Consider the following 19,703-nt stretch of genomic DNA (forward strand, 5'->3'; position numbering starts at 1 on the left):
AATCTAATAAAAGCTAATTACCAAAAACACTAGCACCAACATCAAACTTAATGGTAAAATGTTGACAGTTTTCCTCTGAGATTACAAATAAGATTAAGGGTGTCACTGCTATTTATCACAATACTGAAGGTATTAGTCAGTGCAACTAGGAAAGAAAAGAAGAAGGATTAAAAAGGAAGAAACAAAATTATCACAATTCACAGATAATAGGATTGTGTATATGAACACAGAAAAAATTCAAATAGAAAAATCTTCATAACTTATAGTAGGTAAAGATTCCAAAAATAGAACAGAAAACAAAAAGGAAATAATACATTTAGCTATATTTAATTCTATCAAAGACACCATGTCATATATATATCAAAGATACCATTAAATGCATAAATGAAGATATTTGCTATATATTCAACTGGCAAAAGGCTTATATCTAGATAAGAACTCCTGAAAATCAATAAAAAGTTTTTTTTCTTAAATGGGCAAAACACTTGAATAAGCACTTCACAAAAAAGAATATCCAAATGGCCAATTAACATGAAAAGCTGCTCAACCTCATTAAAGACTGACAAAACTAAGTGGTGACAAAAAGTGAAGTGCAACTCTTATGCATGACTGGTGGGAATATAAACTGAACAGCCATGTGTTTGAACTTTGAATTTTTTAATTATCAACCAAAGTTTAGCATAAGTATCTGCATGATCCAGCATTTTCACTATGTATATGTGCCCAACAAAAAAGTGTGAATACATCTATAAAAATATGCACAAGTGTGATCAGAAAACATTACCCATAAGAGTCTACCACTGACACCAACCTGATGTTCATCGACAGTACAATGGAAAATAATCCTATAAGAGAATATTATATAGCAATGGATATGAGCTAAACTGTATGTAAAATTGCAGATAAATCTTATAAACAGTGTTAATCAAATGAAGACAAAGAAAAGAATATACATTGTATGATTCTATGTATAGCAACTCATTAATGGGTTTACCTTTGGGAAAGAGAGAGATGTTAGTGCCTGCAAGAGAAAACGAGCGGAGCTTCTAGGGGGCTGGTTATATCCTTTTTTGTTGGACAGGTTAGTGGCCACATAGATGTGGTCAATGCAACACTAAACTGTACACTTCTGAAACGTGCATTTTACAAATAAAGGTGAAAGTGCAATGAGGGGACCTATAAGAAACCATGGTTCATGAGCCACATACGAACTTAGAGAGCATTTAGTCCAATTTTTTTTCATTTTATTTTTTTAAAGTTTATTTATTTATTTTTGATGGAGGGGAAGGGCAGAGAGGGAGAGAGAGAATTCCAAGCAGGCTCCACGCCGTCAGTACAGAGCCCGACACAGGGTGTAATCTCATAAACCATGAGATCATGACCTGAGCCAAAATCAAGAGTCAGATGCTAACCGACTGAGCCACCCAGGCACCTCCAACTTTTTCATTTTAAAGACAGGAAAGCCTAGAGAAGTTCAGGAAGTTGTCCAAGGCCATACAACAAGTAAGTGAGAACACTGCAGGAGGAACCAAACCCCAAACAGAATACTTTATACTATTAATTCCTTAGAAAATCTTGAACATATAACTGGTTGCCAAGCTAAACTCCTAGTATCATATGTACATCAGTGCTTCCAACCCTGTGGACAAAAACTATGTAAGTGAATCAGAGAACACAGAGGAAGAAGGGAAGAAAGGGAAAAAAAGGGAAAAGAGAGAGAATTAGAATAAGAAAGAATGAAGAGTATCTAAGATTTGTAGTTTTAAGAGGCTTACCTTTTTGGCCTCAGTTTCAAATATATTATTTGTTCCAGAGATCCAAGCCCATATCCAGAGCTTAGACTCCTGCTTCTGACAGATATTACAGAGAACTCTTGAGAACTTCTTGGGAAACCTGTTCTTGGGTCTGCTTAGCCTCAATGCCCAAAATAGCTTAATCTGGCCTTCCCATTAGCCCTATCTCAACCAACAGGAAATACAGGCCTATATGTGGACAGAGAAAGGTAGCTTACCCCAAAACCATTTTTTAATTCTACCTTAGAGGAACCCTGTCAAGAGCTGCTATTTTGTAAATATCGTAACAACTCTGAAGTGTTAATCACAGATTCCAAAAGAAAACTATGACTGCAAGCAATAATAGCCACCAAAATTTTACCAAGTCTTAACAAGGCTTACTTTGCATAACATTTTTCACATCTTTAGTCTCATAATCCTTACAACAATTCTATGAGATAAATATTATTGTGTACCAATACTATAGGTAAAAGAACTGAGGCTAAGAAAGGTAAAGCGAGTTACCAAAAGTCTCAAAGTCAGGGATGGGCAATGGCGACAACTTCAAGTGCTTAAACTCCAACATGGTTTCTTTTGTATGCACTGTGCCTTCCCCATATTGCAGACTAAATGAATATGCCAGTAAGTGATAGAATGAATGTCATTCAATGCAAAGTTGTTTTAAAGCAAAAGAAACAACCAAATCAGTTCTACTAAAGGCGCTTGTATGAATATCTCTAGGATGGGAGCCCTCAAACACTATACGGTGTCCAAAGACTTAGAAGAATGAAAGGGTATGGTCCAGAAGTCAAGAGACAATGATTCAAATTCAGACTCCATGCACTACAACTATGCAGCATGTGCCCCTGGGCAAGTTGTTGACCTGCTAAGCATAAGAGTATCAGTGCTTTACAGTGGAATCAGCTTCAATCCCAACTCAGCCACCCCCTAACTAGATCACCTTGGGAAAGTTACTTAATCACTGTGAACCTGAGTTTACGGACTACAAAATGGAAATATTTATCTACCTAAAAGGGCTGGTATATTTTACAAACATCAAAGCTCCTAAAATACTGTATGGAAATTAATAGGCATTCAATAGATAGGAGCTGGGTTATTGTTGTTACCATTTTATGGTTATTACTATTGTGTTATTACTATTTGTTATTACTACTACTATTTTATTATTATTATTATTATTATTATTATTATTAATTTCAGGATCAACTAAGGTAAAGAAAATGTATATGCTTTATAAGCTAAAGAGCTTTACAAACATGAGTTATCATCAATGTGAGAGAGTTGCAGAGTAAGAGTTCCCAACCTACTCATTAAGACAGACAAACTGTGGCTGAGAAGAAAAAAGAAAGAATCATCCTGATGTCATGTAACTAGAGATGACCAGCTTGAAGAAACAAAGTAGAAAAAGAAACTTGCAACCTCACCCATCCTGATTTAACCCTATCTGTAGTCCATTTGGTTTTCAAATAGCATGGGAAATGAGGCTGACACTGCCAAATCCTATGGTGCAGTATAGCCATCCGGGTTTCAGCACAAATTACTGGCCTTATTTATTTTTTAAAAAGATTTATTTTTAAGAAGTACCTCTCATTGGTTCAGCGGAGTTAATCTGAGCTCAAGGCAGTAAAACACTCCAAACTTGGGAGAGATAAACACTGACGTAGTCCAGTTTTAAAATTAACTTTGCTCAACTCTTCCCAAGCCTGGAGAATTCCACTTTGGTTGTGAAAATTCAGCCAGAAAAAGATTCCAAACTAAATGCTGCGGGACTTCTTAGAATAAGCCAAAGGCTCCAGACCCCAACCACAGGTACCAGGCTTTCCCACATAGAATTCTGCAACCCAGCGCCACCTATTACAGGCCTTCAATTACAGCTTCTTCCAATTATTTATGCATTTCCCCAGGCACACACTGAAGCCGTGCTGGAGGTCAGCATTAGGTAATGCCCACAAGCATTCTAACCATTGCCAGCTCAAATCTCAACCACTACTGCAGGCCACAAAGACTCTTCTTTCTCGTTTCCCAAATCTCTTTAGAGACCTAAAACTACCACTCTGGTAATTTTGGCTCCAAAAGTCCGGGTAGGACCTAGACACCTATTATTTTTTAAAAGCACCATGGGTGAGTCAGATGAGTAATCTGGGTTGAGAACAACTAACAGAGAGAGTAGGTTATGCTGTAACAGATACTTTAGGAAGATTTAGTTCCACACTCATCTCGACCACTTTCCAGTTGTGAGATCTTGAGCAATTTAATTTTCTCTAAACCTCAGCCTCCTCAACTGAAAATGACTTGTGGGCATCAGATTAAAACAAGAAATGAATTTCCCATTAAGACAAACAAGCAAAACCCCTCATATTTGTAATGTTTTACAGTTTAGAAAATGTCTACTACTTTATGTCTACTATGTCAAATGACAAAAGCCTATTCATGATAGGGAATTATGATTATTCCCACTTTACAGATGAGGATACTGAGATTAAAATCAACTGGTAAAAGGAAAAGAAATCACAGAATAAATGTCAGAGATAGGACTCAATCTGGGTTCTCTAAGTCCAGTTCTAGACCATTTCTAGACCAAATACTTTAGTAAGGGCATACCACTTCAAAGACTGCCAACACTGGTTTGTATCCTGCCAGGACTAAATGAGGCACAGGGCGAAGGGCAAAAATGCTTGTTGTTTGAAAGATAATATCAACAAGCACAGAATTAAACTGAACAAAGGATCCAAACAAAAGGGGAAAGAAGCACTTATTTCATTTTGATGTATGCATTAATTATAGCCATCTAGGTAGGTGTTCTTTAAAGGGGTGAAATCTCTGGGCTCAGGGCATGCATAGAAAATCTGTAACTAGGGGATGAAAGAGAGGTTACTAGATTATTTCACAAGAGCTACTTATAACTCTATGCTTTCTACATCTATGCTTTGAATTTATAAAGATACAGCTTTGATCTTGAGCTATGAGATTTATTTTCAGACAGATTTGACCAAGGATCACTCAGCAAGAGTGTCCAAGCAAAACCTCTGGGTCTACAGCTTTATCGTTAATTAAAGTACTTTACAATGGCCTACTTTCTTTCCACCTACATATACAGCCCAATCCAATTTCATCTTTATAATCTTATTTATAGAATTACAGGATTTCAAAACTGTAAGAGACTTTATATGTCTACTGGTTTGACTCTAGTTTTTTAGATAAAGGCACTGAAGTCTACAGAGAAATAACTGACCCAAAAAAAGACAGCCAATTTATAACAGAACTAAGACCACAACCCAGATATTCAGAACCCCATCTCCCCATTCAGTACATAAGATCATCCCTTTCGTTCTCAATGATGTCTGAGGGTTATACTTGTACCTGCTGTTTTAGGCAAGAATCTTCTTTAAAAAAAAAAAAAAGGTTTTAAAACCATACAATTCATCCATATAGTGTAAAATTCAGTGGCTTTTTGTATATTAACGGAGCTAGGGAACCATTCTCACAATCAATTTTAGAACATTTTCATCACCCCAAAAAGAAACTCCATACCTCTTAGCCATCACCCTCTGATCCCATCCGCCTCCTCCCACAGCACCAGGCAACCATTCATCTGTTTTTTGCCTATGGACTTGCCTGGACATTTCATATAAATGGAATCATGTAATATATGGTCCTTTGTGACTGGCTTCTTTCACTAGCATAATGTTTTCAAAGTTCCCCCATGTTGTAGCATGGATCAGAACTCCATTTCTTTTTATTACCAAGTAATATTTCTTTGTTAGGATATGCCACATTTTATTTATCCATTCATCAGTTGATGGATATTTGGGTTGTTTCTACTTCTTAGCTATTATGCATAATGCTGCTATAAACATTCATATGTAAGTATTGTGTGAACATGTTTCCATTTCTAGGTCATATGGTAATTCTATGATTAATCTTTTGAGAAACTGCCAGACTGTTCTAAGTGGCTGTACCATTTTACACTCCCACCAGCAGTGTATGAGGGTTCCAATTTCTCCACATCCTTGTCAGCACTTGTTATTCTATAGTCATCCTAGTGGGTGTGAAATGACATCTCATTGTGGTTTTGATTTGCATTTCCCTGATGACTAATGATTTTGAGCATCTTTTCATGTGCTTATTGGCCATTTGTATATCTTCTTGGGAGAAATGTCTATTTGGATCCTTTACCCATTTTTTAATTGAGTTGTCTTTTTATTGTTAAGTTGTAATAGCTCTCCATATATGTATGATACAAGTCCCTCATCAGAAATATGATTTAAGAAAATTTTCTACCATTCTGTGAGTTATCTTTTAACTTTCCTGGTGGTGTCCTTTGAAACACAAAAAAATTTAATTTTGATGGTATCTATGAGGCAGGAATCTTAGTTAGTCAGCAAGAACAATTCCAACTTTAATTTTAAAAGTCCTTTCTACTATATGTAGAAACTTGGGCCAAAGACCTACTTATTTATAGAGTTCAAGAATTATTGTTGAACCCAAAAGACAAATAAGCCAGTTAAGAAATAGGCAGAAGACATGATTAGACACTTTTCCAAAGAAGACATCCAGACGGGTAACAGACACATGAAAAGATGCTCAATATCACTCATCATCAGGCAAATACAAATCAAAACCACAATGAGATACCACCTCACACCTGTCAGAATGGCTAAAATTAATGACACAGGAAACAACAGGTGTTGGCGAGGATGTGGAGAAAAGGGAACCCTCCTGGACTGTTGGTGGGAATGCAAACTGATGCAGCCACTCTGGAGAATAGTATGGAGGTTCCTCAAAAAATTAAAAATAGAACTACCCCATTAGCCAGCAATTCCACTCTTAGATACTTACCCAAACGATACAAAGATTCCAAGGGATACATGCACCCTGATGTTTACAGCAGCATTATCCACAATAGCCAAACTATGGAGAGAGTTCAAATGTCCACTGACTGATGAATTGATAAAGAAGATGTGGTATATATACATTGTGGAATATTACTTGGCCATCAAAAAGAATGAAATCTTGCCATTTGCAATGACGTGGGTGGAGCCAGAATATATTATGCTAAGCAAAATAAGTCAATCAAATAAAGACAAATACCATATGATTTCATTCATATGTGGAATTTAAGAAACAAAACAGATGAGAATATGAGAAGACAGGGCAGGGAGAGAAGAAAGGGAAACAAACCACAAGAAACTCTTAATGACAGAGAACAAACTGAGGGTTGATGGAGAGAGGTGGGGAGGTGGGCTAGATGGGTGGTGGATACTAAGGAGGTTGCTAGTTGTGAAGAGCAGTGGGTACTGTATGTAAATGATAAATCACTGAATTCTACTCCTGAACTCAATATTGCACTGTATGTTAACTAAAATTTAAATAAAAAAATAAAGTTTTCAGCCACTGGAAAAAAAAAAAAAAGAACTATGGTTGTTAAAGCACAATGTTAAAAATAAGCATCCACCTAAATTGAGGGATACAAAGTGACTATATATGTGGGAGAAGATTCTAGGGCAGGGTAATACCACCTAGATCATAGCCCCTGTATCCTAGGAAGTTAACCACTACTACATAAATAAATTAGCCAGAAAATGAAAGCTAGGCAACTTACCCCTATCTCTTCTATCTAGGCCCCCAAAGGGCTCACAATGAAGGTGGAATAGAGGAAAGGGTAAACACACACAAAGACACAAGCCCCAAATACTCAATAATAATCCTCAATAGTTCTCATTTCAGTTATTCAAGAATCATTTCCTATACGTAATATCACTGCCTATTAGACATCTCTATGTCAAGACATCTCAGATGCAAAGTGCCTAAAATTATCTTTTCACCTCAAATGCGATGTGTTTAAAGTCATCATCTTTCCTGCTCTCCAACTACAAACCTCCTGACTTGTTCCTCTTCCCGTGTTCCCTATTTGGTTAATAATACTATCATCTACCATCTTATACTGATCTATAGTTATGCAGTTATATTTTTCTGCAACGTAAGATATTTTCTGCAATTCACATTGTGCTTGTTATATTTGGCCTACTGCTTCAGAATCCCAATTCTGATTTTATCATATAGTCTAATGCCTCCCAGCTTCAATAAAGGAGTAAAGAGAAAGGGTACTAATTTTTGAGTACCTTCTGTGTGGAAGGTACTTAATTAGGAAATTTGCTGTAATCTTCACACAACAACTCTGTGAAATATTATCCCAATTTTAGAGATATGAAAATCCCAATGTTTCCTGCAGATAGGAAACTAAAAGTCAAAGGAGGTGACTCACATACCTAAGGTCAGAGAGCTGGTAAGTGATGAATACAGGATTTGAACCAGGTCCATCTAAATCAGAAGCTATGATAACTATTTATAAACAGAAAGCCAATTTTGTCAACACCCCACAAGAAAAGGATTTGCAAGCATGACTGAGAATTTTACCTCATATCAATAGCCATACCCAAACCTCTATTTCATGATCTTGTCCATAGGATCTCAGTGACTTTATGAGATACACTATTAAAATCCTGATTATTCTTCTAGAAGTTTTATCAGTAAAAAGAAAATGAGCCCACCTAGTATGACTTATCCTTAGCAAACTCATGCTGGGTCCTGCTTCCTTTTCTCAGCTATTACCTACCCTTCTTAACGATATTTAATCTCCAAATCTATGTGAGATGGGGGCATACGAATAAATAAGAGGCAATCAAGAATCAGAAAGACATTCCAAATGAAACTAGCTTGAGAAAAAAACATTTCTTGGAGCACCTGGTTGGCTCAGTCAGTTAAGCTTCCTACTTTGGCTCAGGTCATGGTTCACAGTTGGTGAGTTTGAGCCTTGTGTTAGGCTCTGGCACAGAGCCTGCTTCTGATCCTCTGTCTCCCTCTCTCTGTCCCTCCCCTACTCATGTTCTCTCTCTCTCTTTCTCTCTCTCTCTCAACATAAATAAATATTTACAAAAAAAATTTACAAATGAAGACATTCCAGTATTTCTTATATTTTGTGAGTTCATAAAAGTTTAATCACTTACTTAAAAAATAAGTAAATATTTGGTGTTAGATTGTCCAAACTCTGGTAACAGAATAATTATTTTCTTAGAATTTTGTTCAGATATAGTTAATAAAATATAAAAATAAGTCTATTTTCTATTTGACTTCAGCCACGTTAGGAAAGAAAGACAAAGGAAGTATTTAAGGGGAGAAAAGGCATTAAAGGAAAATTAAGTCAAGGAAAGGAGAGATCTTTTATCTAGGTTACAAAAAAAATTGTTTTAAGTATACAAATTGGAGGGTATTATGCTAAGTGAAATAAGTCAGGCAGAGAAAGACACATACCATATGTTTTCACTCATAGGTGGATCCTGAGAAACTTAATAGACGACCAAGGGGGAGGGGAAAGGGAAAAAAAAAAGTTACAGAGAGGGAAGGAGGCAAACCATAAGAGACTCTTAAATACTGAGAACAAACTGAGGGTTGAATGGCGGGAGGGGGAGGGGAAAGTGAGTGATGGGCATTGAGGAGGGCACCTGTTGGGATGAGCACTGGGTGTTGTATGGAAACCAATTTGACAATAAATTATATTTAATAAAATAAATAAATAAACAAAAAAAGCAAAAGAAAAATAAACAGAGTACACAAATGATGAGAAAAATGAAATACTGTACTTTTATCTCCAGGTAAGATGGATCGGTAAAATCGGTCCTTCTTTTTCTTCTCCTCTGGGTTTGGAGGCAGAGGTTTGGAACCGTGGTTTAGGGTTCCAGCATCTTTGCTGCCAGCTCCAATCATAGTGCTGGTGTTTCTCATCGGAGGGGCTGGAGGTTTGTCTTGAATGTCTAGGCCGTTATTTGACATCGTCACCACCACCAGCAGCTACTGGAATCAGAGAGAACAAAATAACTCTTTTATCATTTTCGTGCTAAAGGAAATATATATTAAAAAATTTTTTAAGTCCAAACTATACAACCCATCCTCCAGGGCCCAGCTCAAATCCTTCCACTGCACACCATAACTACTGCTGTCTGATTCAGTCAACAATACTCAAAGATGTAATACCTACTCTGTGCCAAGCACTGCTGAAAATTCACAAGGTTCTTGTTTTTCTCTAAGGCACTGGAGAGCACAGAGAACCACCATGATGTCATTTAAAAGGCAGAAATTTGGCCCAGCTAAAATATGAATCCCAAACTAAGTGTGAATCCCAGTGCCACTTACTAGCTTTAGAAGAATTTCTTAACCACTTGGGTTCCATTTATTCATTCATTAAATAAAACTGCTAACAGCATTCTACATAGTAACTCTTTGCCAACCTTTAATTCTGTAGCTTTAGGAAATCATGTTCCCTCTCTAGAATGGACTGTATCACTACATCAAAAGTCAGTAAAGCTGCCAATTTTGTTAATAGTCTTATTGGAACACAGTCATTCATTTACATATTGTCTATGGCATCTTTCACATTCCAATGAGTTGAGTAGTTGCAATAGAAACTATACGCTCACAAACCTAAAATATTTATCCAGTCCTTTTCAGGAAAACTTTGTTGAAGGGGGAGTTCTAGCCCCCTTGGCCTAGATCATCTCTCCAGTAAATTTGACCTGGTTCTAAACACATGATGGCCAATGCAGTAACCATCTTGTCATATACGGTGTTGAATTTACTGGTAATCTCCAATGCTTCTGGTAAAGGGAAGGAATAAAATCTTTAAAGGGGAATTCCTATCATGGTACCAATAGTTTTAATGAAGATAGGTGTTTTTACCTTAAATAAGTAAGTGTCCTTGACAATGGACAGGCATGAATGTGTCCACAATTAATAAAGTCTCTCATTATTCTTCTAGGTTACAGTAGAAATTGTATCTCTAACCATGACTACTTAGAATATACATTCTGAAGGGCGCCTGGGTGGCTCAGTCAGTTGAGCGTCCAACTTTGGCTCAGGATATGATCTCACAGCTCGTGAGTTGGAGCCCCACGTCGGGCTCTGTGCTGACAGCTCAGAGGCTGGAGCCTGCTTCTGCTTCTGTGTCTCCCTCTCTCTCTGCCCCTAACCCCTTCGCATTCTGTCTCTGTCTCTCTCAAAAATAAATAAACATTAAGAATATAAGTTCCGTGGAGTAAAATACAACAATGTTTTAGAGACGAACGTTTCTAATTAAAAAACAAACAAACAAACATAAACCAACATAATAATCATCACAAGCTTTTTAGGAATATAGATGCCCTGTTTTGACCCCCACAAATTGTGATTTAGTATGACTGGGTTATGGTCCAAATTCTATAATTTTAAGACTTAGTGATCCCAATGCCAGCCAGATTTGAATACCACGGCTGTAGATGCCAATTACATAAATACTATGAACAAAATTGAATCTTTTTTACATTTTCTAATAAATGCAGAACTAAATGATCACCTGCATCCATTTTGTCTTTTAATTATTTCTCCACATGCCATCAGTGATCTAAAATACAGCACTCCTCTACTTTAAAATCCATCACAAAAGCTAAAGTTCCTTACAAACTAAGCCATCACACCCGGACACAGCCCACATTCAAACTGTACCTTAGAAACCTCTATTCTCCTGATTTGCCAAGTAGTTTCTTACCCTCCTGCCAATGCTTCTTGTCAATGATTTCTCCCTCCTCTGACTGATAAAAATCTTACTCATCTTTCAGGGCCAAATTCAAGCTTTACCTCTTTGTGTAATTCATCCTCACCTACCTCTGGCAAACCAACTGCTCCTTACTTAAGAAATCAAATAAGCAAGGACAATCTTATTAATCTATACTAACTCTCTGGGTAGTGTGCTTTTTATCCATTTGTTCCAGCTTCACTTTGCAGATTTGCCTTTGCTTTCCCTTCCAGCCCCAACTCAAGTCCCTCAGCTCCCCCAAAGAGAATTTCCACAGGCTCAGTTCTCAAGTGTACTTTCCTACTCTGGACTGCCAGTTCCAAAATTACACTCCCCACAGCTACCTGATAGCCTAAGCAGGCCCTTCCTGCCTTTCTGGTCCTTCAGCCAACAGTTTCATTGAATGTAACTCCCTTTGAGGGCTATAGCCCAAGATTATGCCAAGAAAGGCTTCATCACCCTTTTTGATACAGGGTTTTCTTCATTTCTCAGTTCTTTCACCATACTTGGAGAATTCTCAGGGGCAGCCCTCCATTTTCTTTTTTTTTAATTTTTTTTTAACGTTTATTTATTTTTTTTGAGACAGAGAGAGACAGAGCATGAATGGGGGAGGGTCAGAGAGAGAGGGAGACACAGAATCGGAAGCAGGCTCCAGGCTCTGAGCTGTCAGCACAGAGCCCGACACGGGGCTCGAACTCACGGACCGTGAGATCATGACCTGAGCCGAAGTCAGACGCTTAACCGACCAAGCCACCCAGGCGCCCCAGCCCTCCATTTTCAAAATGATTCCAAATTATTAAAACCTAAAATCTGTTGTTGGAATACAATGTTTGAATCCTCTGTACCACATTCCAGCCTAGGTCACCCAGCCTATGCTTGAAAACTTCCAATTTTAGGAAATCTACAGTCTCAAAAGACAGCCTATTCTATCTTTGGTCACTTCATTTAGAGTTCTTACTTATATTAAGTTCTATCTATTTCACACTGCATTGCAATTATCTGTTTAGACATTTCCTCCCCATACACTCCCTCCTCTGCCAGACTGAGACTATGAACTCCTCAAGAACAAAGTTCAAGGATGCTTGGATGCTATGAACAAAAACTGTTCTGTCAGTTAAGCCTTGGACTCTTGGGACTCTTGATTTCAGCTGAGATGGAGCCCTGTGTCAGCCTCTACACTGACAGTGCAGAGCCTGCTTGGGATTCTCTCTTTCTGTCTCTCTTCACTCTTCCTTGCTTATGGGTGCACACACGCTCTCTCTCAAAATAAGTTAGTAAACGTTAAAAAAAAAAAGAAGAAAATTCAGTCATATTTATTTCTCAATCCTCAACACCAGGTCTGGAACAGAATATTCAAAAAGAATGAAATCTTGCCATATGTAACAACATGGATGGAACTAGAGTGTATTATGCTAAGCGAAGTAAGTCAGTCAGATAAAGACAAATATCATATGATTTCACTCATATGTGGAATTTAATAAACAAGACAGATGAACATAGGGGTAGGGAAGGAAAAATAGGATAAAAACAGAGAGGGAGGCAAACCATAAGAGACTGTTAAATACAGAACAACCTAAAAGTTGCTAGAGGGGAGATGGGCAGGGGATGGGCTAGATGGGGGATGGGTTTTAAGGAGGGCACTTGTGATGGGCACTGGGTGTTACACATAAGTGATGAATCACTGAGTTCTACTCCTGAAACCAATACTACACAGTATGTTAACTAACTTGAATTTAAATAAATTAATTTAAAAAAAAGAAAACTCAATAGGGGCACCTGGGTGGCTCAGTCGGTTGAGCGTCCGACTTCAGCTCAGGTCATGATCTCACAGTCCGTGAGTTCGAGCTCTGCATCAGGCTCTGTGCTGACAGCTCAGAGCCTGGAACCTGCTTCAGATTCTGTGTCTCCCTCTCTCTCTGCCCCTCCCCTACTCATGCTCTGTCTCTCTCTGTCTCAAAAATAAATTTAAAAAAAAACATTAAAAAAATTTTTTTAAATAAGAAGAATACTCAATAAAGATTTGTTGAACAAATGAACAAAGAGCAAGTAAACAAATAAATGAATAAATAAAAACTACTTCTATTTGTTAGTCCTAAATCTTACCTCACAGCTATTCCAAAAAGTCTATTGCTTCTTCCCCAGACTGGACTTTAGATACTTGAAAACATCTTTCAAAACCCCCCAAATCTATTTTCTCAATGCTAAACACTGTCAGTACCTTCAACTACACTCACAGAACACAATTTTATATCTTCCTGATCCTTCCCTCTGAACTTACTTGGACTTAATGTTTCTATACTACTTTCCAGTTTCCCTGCAGCCCTCCAAGCAGTCTTTTCCTATGGTTCCTCCACCAGTCTTTACTCTCTTTACACTTCATAGATCCCCTCACTGGTCATTTTGTCCATCTACATTCAGGACCATAACTGGCACATGTTTAAAAACTATGCCATTTTAAACTTTTCTTTTTTTTTTTTTTACAGGAAAACAAGTCCAAAACATCAATCCTGAGGGGAGAAAGGAAAAGCATACTCAACTCTTAAATAAGGAGACCAAACACATCTTAAATCTTCTAACAGTCTGTGCAGGCCAAAGATCTGGGAGGATAACAAGCCCATGCCTTCTGACATGCTGCAGTATAAAGCTAGGTTCAAGGCCAACATTTAGAATGATCATTCAGATGGCACCCTTCTACCCATCCTAGAGAACAAACTGGTAATACAGAGGGGGAAAGATAGACTGACCACATTTTACCAATACCCCAGAGGCTTAGGGAGCCTAATAATTTATGAGAAACTAATTATACTTAAGTATTATGAATCAACTGAATGGCTCTATAATACATGCAGGATCACTGTGAAGTTTCAAAAAGGCCATTGGTAGGACGATATAATAAAAAGATGACTGGAGGCTAAAATCAAGAGACCTGGATTTAAGTCCTAGCTCTGCTATTTACTAGCTACAATTCTAATAAAAGTCCCTTCACCTATGAGGGGCAATCTGTTGTTTCCCACTATGTAGTCACTAGACAGATACTGGTCAAGAAGGCAACGAAGGAAGGGAAGTGATTTGATGTCTCCTTTGCCATAAAAAGCATAAAGACATCGTGCTTGGGCAGAAAGAAGGGGAAGAAAACACTTTTCAAGTAGCCACTATGTGTAAGGTACTTTACATACTAGATGAAACTGGACAGGGACTGAGGGAAGAAGTGTGCACACCAACCGCTACTTCCTTCCACTTTATCACATCTGGATGCCACAGCCACAGTATAAAGAGCCAAGATACACATAACACCAAAGCCAGAAGCAACCTTAGAAGCCACCTAATCTGACCCTCTCATATAACAGATAGGAACACTGAGGTCCAAAACACAGAATGAAATTGCTTAAGATCACACAGCAATTTAAAGGTGGGGGTTCCAATGTTTTCAGACTCTGCCAAACAATTTTCCAAATATACCTGACGTAACTGTAGCGCCTTTGTAACTTTTCTTTTTTTTAATGTTTGTTTGGTTGGTTTGAGAGAGAGAGAAAGAGACAGACAGCACACAAGCAGAAGAGGGAGAGAGTGAGAATCCCAAGCAGACTCCAAACTCACAGGCTCCACACTCAACAGACTGAGCCACCCAGGCGCCCTGCCCCTTCGTACCTTTTCTGACCTGAATTCTGCTACTCTTGATTTAGGTAAGTCAAATCTAGCCAATGGCAAATATACAACAATATAAACATGTTTGGGCTGGATGTGATTGATATTTACTAATGTCTTCCATGAGGCTAAGCATGTGAAAGTTATGGACACCTTTTGCTATCACTGCAGATTCTTCATTTAAGTACAATTCAAATCAATAAATTTTTACTGAGTACTTACATATAAGCTGCCATGTTGGAAACCAGGGACACAGAGATAAATAAAGGAATATGATCTAACTCTAGAGGTTCTCACAGTCTAGTAAGCAAGATAGACAGGATCTAGAAAAGCACAATGCCAGGCCACTTGTGAATAGTGCTGTAAGAGCAGGATAAGCAGTAAAATGTCAGAAGACACAAAAAGGAAAGACTATATTGAATTTAGGTGATCAGCAAGGCTTCATAGAAGAGGTGATGTTAAAAGGAGGGGCTTAAAGAATAAACAGGTCAGACTGGTGGTCTTTGACTCTGGATTATTAGAACCCCCTATGAGCTTTTTAAAGCACCAGCCAAAGTACTTAGGGGGAAGTACACTAATATTTGCAATTTACTTTGAAATGCATTTAAAAAAATAAGATGGATTAATGAATGAACACAGGGATGTGATATACTTGTCCATATATAACTTATAATGAATGTGATAAAGCAAATACTTGAAAATGTTAATGGCAGAAGAATCTAGGTGGTGGGTATACATGTATTCACTGTAAAATTCTTCCAACTTTGCTGTACTTTTGGAATTTCTCCTAATAAAAAGTTGGGGGGATGGATACCAATGCTGAGCTCTGATTTAACTGGTGTAAAATAGGCCCAGGCATTGGTATAGTACCTGAACCAAACAAAACAGTCAATAAATAAATGGATGATTTTGACAGAGAATGATAAAGGCAAGTGCATCCCAGACCACAGGAATAGCAACCGTGAGAGTACACTGTGGTAGAACACAACATGAAAATGAAAAAGTAGGACACAGTGATCACAGAGAGCCTTTTATGTTCTGTAACACATACAGCACTGGTCAGAAAAATGGTCCCTTCTAAGCAGTTCTAGATCCATGCAATGAATGTCCCGTGTTAAAAATAAAAGATGACACTTGATTTAAAAAGGCTGTGGAGAGATGACAATGAAAAAAGAGGTGTTGCCTGGAGGAGGGGACCAGCTGCCATCTGTCTGCACAGAGGACTCTGTGCTGACTTGAGCTCACACAATGGGACTTGGAGTTTAGAAGAGTCCTCTGAACTGCCTAACAGGGTTGCTAAAATTCTAAAAACCAGTGTCCCTGCAAAACCTCTTGAACTAACTATCTTTGCAAATAGGATTTCAGCCATCATTTGACACTGACAGTTTAATAACCAGTAACATTCTAAAACACTTTGGAGTTTACAGAAAACATGGAAATCTATTTGGTTGGTATCATTTTTCTCATTCATTCATGCAAATATTTACTCATCACCTACTGTCTGCCAGGCTGTGCTAGGTGCTGGGGATAAAACAGTGAACAAGTCAGAAGAAGCAAAATGTCAGAGATGGTGCCAGTCACCCAGAGCCAACAGAGGCGGGGATCTGAAATGTAGTCTGTGTGACCAGAGGACCACCTCTTTTTCAACTACACCACATGTCACTGTTCACTCTAAAAACAAAGGAATGGGCTAGATAACCTCTAATAATCCCTCAGGCCATTATTTAAAATGAAAGAGAGAAAGGAAGAAGAGAAAATAAAACCTATTCCATATATTAACCACATCTGTCAGTCAACAACTCAAAGCAGCTGAGACTGGCATGACCAACACTCCACCCAGAACTGGGGAGTACTGCATGCCCTTGACACCTGGTTATGAGAATCTGATCTTTAATTAAATTGTGCCAGGAGGCTTTCTTTGGCAGGAGCCTGGAATGCTGCAGTCTTGAATTTGCTGAGGGATGTCCTTCTGACACGTCAAAGGCACTCCCGCTATGCAGCCTCCAGCCACTTGTTCTGGTTTAGCAACAAGAAAGCAACTGCTGAAGTAGCAGAGAGGAAAACTGTGGAGGCTGTTTCTGGGCTGTTAGGAAAGCTACTTTAATTTCTGACCCTCAGTTTCCTCTCATGTAAAATACACATAAGACTATGTACTTTATACAGGTATGAGAACTTAAAAAGCATATATAGAGAGAAGCACCTAGCATGCTACCTGGCACAAAATAGATAAATATCCATTCTTATCCCCCATTCATCTTTCTAGTTTCATCTCTATTATTCCCTAAACTTGTTCATTCCAACTCGATATTCTTTCATGCCCCTGCCTTTGCCCACACTGTTCTCTCTGCCTAAATGTCCCAACTTGTCTGCCAAGCAAACTCCTACTCATTCTTCAATACCCAGCTTGATTCACTTTCTCTATGAAACCTTCATAGAAACCCCCCTACTTCTATCCTTTCCCCAAAATTTAATACCATTTTATACATACTTCTATGCAGCAGTTTCCATATAATCATAATAACCTCACCAGACTATGAACAAGCCAAAGGACAAAACTGAGTCTGATTAATCTCTATTCTCCAAGTCCCACCCAGCACAAACCTGGCACACATGAGGTAACTAGCAAAGGTTCACAGACTAAGCATGCCTTGTTTACAAGAAAAAAACATAGGCGCTAGAAGGATCATGAAAAATCAGCCAGTTCCAAACCTTTATTTTATAGCTGGGAACCTGAAACCCATAGGGGTATGAAATTTCCCTAAGATCACTCAATGAAATAATGAGGACATGATGAGCCTCTGATTATTCTGATTCTCTTAAAAACACTCTCTTTCTACACTAATTATAGTTTGAGACAAAATGAACAAAGGACTATACCTGGAATCAGAGAGGTATGAGATGCAGCAAAATGAAATGGAAAAGGCAGAGAGATTTGGAGTCACAGACTTAAGGCAGCCATGTACCTTCACCCTTCCCTCCTCTCACCAATCAGATCTACATATCTTCCTCACTTCTACCACCTGTGCAGATAGCCACTAGAGTTACCTGCAGAAACTAGTAGCAAAGGTCTGATACCTCTCCCTACCATCTTGGGAAATTCCTGACCTGCAGTTCCAGTTAAGCTATTCTCAACAGTTAAGGATAAGCTTCAAACCATCAGACTTCACAATGGATGCCCTGAACTAAGAAAATCATCACTGAAACCTGAGGCCCATACAATCTGAGAGCTGAAAGGAACCTATATGGCCATCTGGTTCAACCACCCAAGGAACAATGAAATCTACTCAGCTGCCTCTTACATGGATGACCTTCTAGTCAATCTCTGCCTAAACATATCCTGTGATTTCCCACACTGCCACATGCTGCCTCAAAGGAACATTTTTCTCTTGGAAGTGTTAAGAACCACAGCTTAAAAGTGGACTGCCCTCTCTCCTCTAAAAGATAATCAGGACTAAGTCAATCAAGCTTCCAGTGTCCATTTACTTCAGTCATCCTCAATCACCCAAAATCTTGTCCCCTACCTTTTCTGTATGCCCTCTAATCTCATCAAATTCCTCACTCCCTCCTAATTCTGGATCCCTTTCACTATTTCCTCTGTATCTTCCCATTTGTCATGGGCTAACTCCCCTTGCCTCCTTTTCTTAAAAGAAACCTGGCTATCACCTAAAAAAGAGACTTCAGCAGCCCTCTCAACTGGAAGCTATTTTCTCTCTCATACCCAACGTATCAGTGTTGTCCTTAACTTTTCAGAGCTATTTCCAAACAATTCCTTTCTCCTTGTAAAAACCTCTTTCCTTTGAGCAGCCTCCACTGGTTGCTATCACACTTCCGTCCTGCCTAATACTCACTTCCCGGTCACCTCACTCAAAGGCTTTATAGTTCCTTGATCAGTCTTCTTCTGTACCCCTCTAGTTATCATTCTAGGTGACTTTTACAGCCACAATGATAACCATTCCAACACTCTGGCCATTTCAATTGCAGACCTCCAGTCCAAGCTGGCCAATACTCCCATGATCACACCCTAGACCTTATCACCAAAATGTGCATCAACTCCAATATCTGGAATGAATCATATATACTCTAACACAATCTCCAAGCCATGCAGCTCACTTGCTCAAGAAGTTCTACTACAATTCCTAGACTTTCTATTGAGCTCTAATCCACTATCCATTAGTACCTCCAGCCTTCACTTCTCTTTTTCCTTAATTACAGTCCATAAAAATCACTCAAACATCAAAACCCATCAGTCCTCTAAAACTCAACAACAAAAATCCTAACAACTCAATTCAAAAGTGGGCAAAGGATCTGAATAGACATTTTTCAAAAAAAAGGTATGGGAATGGCCAATAAGCACATGAAAAAATGTTCAACATCACTAATCATCAGGAAAATGCAAGTCAAAACTACAATGAGATAATACCTTGCATCATTAGGATGGCTACTATCAAAAAAAGAGAAACCAACAAGTATTGGTGAGGATGTAGAGAAATTAGAACCCTTGCTCACTGCTGGTGGGAATGTAAGATGGTACAGCCACTATGGAAAATAGTGTAGTGGTTCCTCAAAAAATTAAAAATAGAATTACCATATGATCCAGCAATTCCACTTCTGGGTATACAGACACACACACAAATGGGGTCTCAAAGAGACATTTGCACACC

The 19,703-nt window shown here is 38.4% G+C and overlaps 1 protein-coding gene across 4 annotated transcripts in view; it reads right to left on the bottom strand.

Moving 5' to 3' along the window:
- Positions 1–19,703, bottom strand: part of PAK1 (p21 (RAC1) activated kinase 1) — a 154,683-nt gene that overhangs the window by 58,529 nt on the left and 76,451 nt on the right. For 2 of the 4 annotated variants that reach the window (XM_019449918.2, XM_019449917.2), the window contains exon 2: positions 9,434–9,641. In XM_019449918.2, coding sequence (XP_019305463.1) covers positions 9,434–9,623 — 190 coding nt within the window. In that variant the 5' untranslated portion in view covers positions 9,624–9,641. Of the gene's footprint in view, positions 1–9,433; positions 9,645–19,703 lie in introns of all 4 variants that reach the window. The other 2 variants (XM_019449916.2, XM_019449915.2) reach the window with 1 other exon arrangement.

Source organism: Panthera pardus, unplaced genomic scaffold, assembly GCF_024362965.1.
Source record: "Panthera pardus isolate Hobbes unplaced genomic scaffold, ASM2436296v1 HiC_scaffold_12, whole genome shotgun sequence".
NCBI classification, from domain to species: Eukaryota; Metazoa; Chordata; class Mammalia; order Carnivora; family Felidae; genus Panthera; species Panthera pardus.